Source organism: Nelumbo lutea, chromosome 7, assembly GCF_056320005.1.
Source record: "Nelumbo lutea isolate HS-2025 chromosome 7, American lotus-T2T, whole genome shotgun sequence".
NCBI lineage: Eukaryota > Viridiplantae > Streptophyta > Magnoliopsida > Proteales > Nelumbonaceae > Nelumbo > Nelumbo lutea.
Genome location: NC_142690.1, coordinates 60,028,426 through 60,034,988, shown reverse-complemented (window position 1 = coordinate 60,034,988; position 6,563 = coordinate 60,028,426). Strand labels below are relative to the sequence as shown.

General features: G+C 41.9%; 1 protein-coding gene across 1 annotated transcript; it reads right to left on the bottom strand.

Annotated features, from left to right (window-relative positions):
* Positions 1 to 1,486: 1,486 nt before the first annotated feature.
* Positions 1,487 to 3,549, bottom strand: LOC148846612 (Leucine-rich repeat (LRR) family protein). Its single transcript, XM_088953237.1, has one exon. It carries the CDS (start codon positions 3,132 to 3,134, stop codon positions 1,881 to 1,883), a length of 1,254 nt encoding a protein of 417 aa, XP_088809363.1. The 5' UTR covers positions 3,135 to 3,549; the 3' UTR covers positions 1,487 to 1,880.
* Between the last annotated feature and the right edge of the window lie 3,014 nt (positions 3,550 to 6,563).

The following is a 6,563-nucleotide window of genomic DNA, read 5'->3' as shown; positions in this document are numbered from 1 at the left end:
GAGTTGGAATGGGTTCTGAAACTAAGGGTGAAACTTGAGTTTGTCAAATTTTGACAAAAGCCCAACTTCAACCCACCCAAGTTGCATGCACCTCTATCCAAAAACTGCATGTTTTTTAGTTGGGTTGGGTGGAAATATTGGAGTTCAGTTTTATGGTAAAGCCAAACCCATACTAAACCCAATCTATTGACATCCCTAACCACACCCCCTCACCAAGTTGTTTACCGCAAAGGGCCCATTCGCTTTTCGATAAGTTACTTATCTGGGTAAGTGCAATTACTTGGGTAAGTTTTTCTTGAAAAACACTTACCTAGTAAGTGTGTTTATCCATGTTCTTTTATTTTCCAAGTAAAAAATGAAATGACCATTTTAATTATAAGAATCTATTATTAAAGGGAGCATTTTTGTCCCATTCAAGTGTTGGAAACTTCCCCCCCTGGTGGGAAAATTATTTACCCACTTAGAAGATGTGTATCACTTGCCCCTGTAAGTGATACCCATGGGTAAACATTAATCTGAAAATAAACTTTCTCTAATCCCCACATTAATCTGAAAAAAAAAAAAAACATGGGATTCTAGATCAATAGAAAGTAAAATTCTATTGACTAAATTTCCCTCTCTTAATAAAAAATAAATAAAAAAAAAAGAATGCCCCCAAAATGTTATGCTCTCAATGTATGCTGCGATGTCTTGTGCATAGGATGTAATCAGCATTTTATGTTCAGCATATCAGAATTCAATCTCAAAATGACATTAGTCACTCCTTCAAAAGATCAAACCTACAAAACTGTAGGCTCTCAGTGGTATGGACAGGGATATAATACTGCAATCCGAAAAAATATTAATAAATGCAAAAAAGAAAAGATGGAAACATAAAAATATCTGATCATGACTGCAATGGTGGCAGCAAGTGTGAGAATTGAGATCATGGTGGTGCAATTCCTTCTTCCTCATTTTTAGCTCAGTTGGTAAAACATCACCTTCACTAGTGTTGATACCAGAAACCTTTGAGTTCACTTTTGCAGCCTTTCTTTTCTTTAATCAAAAGAGTAAAAGTTAAGTTTTTTGGTTTTTTCCCAAAAACTTGGGTTCCAAGTTACTATTCAGTCTTCCCCCACTAACAAACTAATCATTATATCTCTCTCTGGTTATTTGTTTTTGTAGAATATCCTCTTTGCTCAAATAAATTATATTAAAATAAACTTTCCTTCTGTGTCTATGTTACTGTATTCCTCAATGTTTTAAAAACTGATACAGATACTTTGTTGCAATTTAAAAAATAAAAAACCTCTTGGTCGAATGGATTCGATTGCCCAAATCAGCAAATTTTTATCAAGTTAATTTTATTTTATTTTATTTGTTAATTTTGCTAAGAAGCAATTCCGGAATAAAATAAAATTGGTTGTTTGGATGATTTTCAGGCCGAACGGTTCAACCGCCTGAGTCACCAACAGCTTGAAAACCATGGTATGAAGAGAAGAAGAAGAAAAAAAAAAAGGCTTTATATATTTTGCCCTTTCCGATTACAACACATACAAATACAATCTTAGTTCCACCTTTTATAAACATGCTTGCTTGTTAATAGTAAGAAGGGAAAAACTGAAAACAAACCACAATCCCCACTCACTCACTATACACCACTCCTCGTGCCTACCTTTGTATCGTCACTCTCCCACTCTTCCTCCCTTACAGAAGGTCAGAATGAACTAATAAAAAAACAAGCAAAAGATATCCTTCACCCAAGGCCAAAACATCCACCACCGCCACCATCACAAAAATGACAACAAAAACCCCACAAATATAAAGAAAGGTAAAATAAAAAAAAAAAAAAAAGAGAAAAGAGTGAAAACACTCACGCACAATCCAATTGAAGTCAGTCTCTATGGTTCACCCTCTACGGTGGTGCCGTTGTTGTACACCGAGCACTGATACGCCGGCCTCCAAAGCTGGTCGCCGGCGCTCGCGGGACATGCTGTGAGCCCCACCGGCGGGACCATGCAGTTGTAAGACAAGCACAATGAGACGGAGTCGGGCAAGGACAGCCCGGAATCCAAAGGGAAGCCGGAGAAGAAGTTGTGCTGCAGGTACAACGTCTTCATGTTGCCCTCGTATACGCTTCTTGCGTAATCCTCCGGTACGATTCCCATCAAATGGTTATTATTCAAGAACACGCTTTCCACACCTGCCAGGACTGATGATAACTCTCCCGACAGAAAGTTATGGCTCAGGTCCACGACCGAGCCCTCACCGTACGATGTGACATCAACGGACACTGCTCTCGGTATCCCACCTGATAAATTGTTCCGTTGCAGCAGCATTGATGACAGCCTATAATGAAACAGTGACTCTGGGATGCTGCCGTTGAACTGGTTCATGCTCAGGTCGAGGTACACTAACTCGGAGAGGGGATCCAGTGCGTCGAGTGGGCCCCACATCTGGTTATGGGAGATGGAGAAGTAACGGAGGGACGACGGCAGTGACGGCAGCCGTCCCGAGAAGTTGTTCTGCTTCAGGTCCAGGTGGAGGAGCTGAGTGGTCACGTCCGGCAGCTCTCCGGAGAGGCCGTTGGACGCCAGGATCAGGACTCTGAGCTCGGGTAACCCGGCGAGGCCCGGTGGAATTGAACCGGTGAGCTGGTTGCCGCTGAGATCGAGAGTGTGTAGGTTGGGGAGAGTCGCCAAGGTGGTGGGAATTGGACCGGATAAGCGGTTGTTGGTTAAAGAGATGACTCGGAGGTTTTTGAGGTTGCCCAGTTCGGAAGGGATGGGACCGGAGGCAATGCCGGAGTAGAGGATGAGTTGGGTTAAGGCGTCGAGATTGGAAAGGGAAGGGGTGAGTGAGCCGGTAAGTCCGGGTGAGTCGGCGAGGCCGGTGCCAAGTGTGAGAGTGTCGACGCGGAGCAGAGGAGGAGTGACATTGTCGTCCAGGGAGCAGATTATGCCGGAAAATGTGTTGCAGGGATCTGTTGAACTGAAGTCCCAGGTGGAGAAGAAATCAGAGCCAGGGAGATCCGTTAGAATGCTCTTAATGGTCTGAAGGGCCCCGAGATCGACATTGCTGAGCGGCTGTTGGAAGGAATTGTGAATAAACAGGAGAAATAGCAGGAGACATAAAGGAGTAGTAATTCGGGCCATGAGAGCGAGCCAGCAGAGAGAAACAAAGAAAGAAGTAACAATGGAGAAGGGTTATGGGGTCTGCTGTTTTAGTCTCAGAGAGAGAGAAACAGAGAGAATCATGGAGGCGGGGAGTAAGGAGTGGCGGCCTGAGAAGAGAAGAGGATCAAAGGAAGGATGGAAGCGATCCCATGATAGACGGTCGGTGGATCTTCGACAGTGACGCTTAATAGAGTGAGAGAGAGAGAGAGGGGTCAGAGCTTCAGAGTTCCAGAGGTGAATCTTTTAGTCTTTACACTACTGTAATACTGTTCCCTCTCTCTATCTCTCTGGGAGGGATGAGAAATATCAAATATATGGACTATGGAGTGTGTCTCTCAACCCTTAGAATGTGCGTTGTTTGGCCTTTTTGGCCGTCCATCATGATTGACCAACCAAATTCCAGGCTTTTTGAGGCCCAGTTTCATGCTTTTGTGCTTCAATTGAGAAACCCATCATGTACAGGACACTTTTGTGTCGGTCAGATTGGGATCTATCATAAACCACAGGCCCCACTTTGTATGGGAAAAGTCCTATCCAATCAGCCACTCGAAAGTGGGCCATCATATGGTTTTGATGATTCAGATTTTAGCAAAATTTCAATGCCGGTTGCTAGCCTGACACTAACCTCCTCCATTATCTCAGCTTGCAAACCGCAGTACAAGACAAGCTCAACTATGGCAGCGTCAATGGCAGCAACTTCAATCAAAGACAATAATGTAAAGCACAAGCAATATCTAATGAAATGAATGGTCTTGATTTACCGGAGTACGGGTCCCATTTCCATTCCAGCACTTCAAAGCACTAAGGGTCCGTTTGGTTCACAGAATCGAAATTAAAATCCCTCAAAATTGTTTATTCTCAGTCTGTTTGGTTCGTATTAGAATTGGAATGGAAATGGGAGAATACCACCATTCCATCAGAAATGAGAATGAGATTCCCATTCCACCCAATCAAACAATTATTCTGAATTCGATTCCAGACCCCAATTCCCGTGAACCAAACGGGTCGTAATTTGTTGCCCTGTTTTCAAATTTGGTCCGAAGAGTACAAATTTGGAGAGAAAGGAGAACCCAAACGCCAAACAACGAGAGATTGAAGATGATTTGGCGCTTAGCGCAGCCACCACTCACCAACCATTGTCTGAGTTCTGAGATCTGACCACACAGCCATTTGGGCAAGCCAAAGGACAAATTGACAATGGCTTCTCGAAAGAATAATTTTTATTTAGAACAAAAATCCCTAATCTCTCCTTTCTTTCTGATTCTCCTCCAAATTCTACGCGGTGGACTGATGAAACTCTGAACCGTCGTGACGCTACAGTGGGAAAGGGTTCTGTTTCTCTCCTGATGGGACGACATCTCCTGTTTGGAGTTTGGAGTCTGGACCCACATAGATTCACTCACATGGTCATGGTAGGGTATATTTTCTTTATTAAATTCTGAAAATAATGATTTATTTGACCATCCTCATGTGAAGACGACCATCGGATGTGGGCCCGGTTCTGCTTATTCCGATCGGATGGTTGTCAGGAGAGAGGGCTCACGTGATGGTGGTCCCTCGTGGAATCAGTACTCTTTGTCTCTTTGACTAATAAATAAAAATTGGAGTTGGTAGACTGATGTCCTTTGATTAGTCAACAAATCCACGTTATCTTATTTTTTGTAAATATTTTATTTATTAGCTCCTTCTGGTACAATGGTTTTGGTTGTACTGAAACAAAGCAATGGTGGGGAAGGTCCGGAAGGATTGTGAACTTTACCGCGTTTGGCTGAAGCCTGAAGGTAAAAATTTACTGTGCGCAGAAAAACAAAACCAGAAAAGTGATTTGGGCACATCCCAGTGCAATTTCATTTGTACTACTATGATACTATTAATGTATTAGCTAGGTGCAAATAAGTTTTTGCTTTGGATTTTTTTTTTTCTTTTTTGCTTCATATTTTATTTTTACCTCATTCATAATGCAAATAAACAAAAGCAAAGTTGAAACAAGAACAGATCAGAATTTGCAATCAAATAATTTGTACTCTCATGCTATATGGGTGCAAATGAAATTGCACTACAAATAAACCATGTCTAAAGGAGAGGTGAATTTGGATTGGTTCCCCACAGAGTGCGCCCCACACACTATCCACATAAATGGTAGATGTTCTCAATGCATGATTAGAATGTGTGGTGGGGCATACTCAGTGAAGTGTGAACCACCTGCCAACCAAATAAGTTCCAACACCCTACCAAAATCATCTGGCACCATACATCTCATGCATTGTAGGTCCCACTTTTGTGGTGGGTCTTAATTTCATTGCCAGATGTGTGGTGTCAAATCAAATCAAATTAGTAGAGCGTTGGAACATGTTTTATTGGTTGAAGATTCCAACTCGGCTAAGTGGGGAGCCAATAAAAATTAGGGTGTAATTTTAGTGAGTTAGGTTTGGAATTTTATCAAAATTTTAATGGACCCAAGCCTAAAAAAGTGTAAACTGTTAATAGGGACCAACCCAAATTGCACCCCTAATGAAAATTCAGGAGAGGGATGTACACAAATAATCAATTATCCTTTTAAACAAAAAGGACTTCAATGGGTGGATAGTGTGTTAGCTAGGGGTCTGACGTGGACCCAAATGAACAATATAAAAGGCTGCATCATCAAACCAAGGGAATAGAACTGCCATGTCAGATTCAGACCATGTTGGGGGTAGAAAGTTCCATCAATGCAAATTGTAATGGAAGCAAGCAAGTACCTTCTATTGTAATTGCTGTACTAAACTAGCTTTAGAGGAAGGGGGCCAGTCCAGAGTCCAGAATATCCAGATACTGAGAATGTGGTAAAGACTATTCACCATTCACTGTTTCATGCAAGGGATGTGAACTGTGGGTGGCTTAATTCCTGTTGACAGTAGAGGCTGTCCTCAAGCTGAAACTATTGGAGTGGAATTCTTAATTTTTGGGATCCACATGATGCATCAATGCCTTTTGTGGCCTACAAAATGAGATGACAAGATTCTAATAGAAGAAGTGCAGTGAAGATTGATGCAAATTTCAGTCAACAGCTTTAGGCGTGGGAAGAAAACCTTATCCTTTCATTCAATGACACTATTTTCAATTATGCAAGTTCTGACAGAAGAAACTAGATGTGGTAACTGGGATTTTCTTTATTTCCAGAACAATGATTTCTCAGAATTTTAGTAAACAACGACTTCATGCAACTCTTGGATGCTCACTAACTCACCCAGCATACAAAGTGGTGACACCAATTAACATCTTTTCATGCAACTCTTGGATACTCACAAACTCACCCAGCATACAAAGTGGTGACACCAATTAACATCTTATGTTTGGGTTAGGGTTATGGTTGAGTTGGCTTTGGGCGTTATTTGTCATCTTCGTGGTCGCTTTATCGTTTCGGCCATG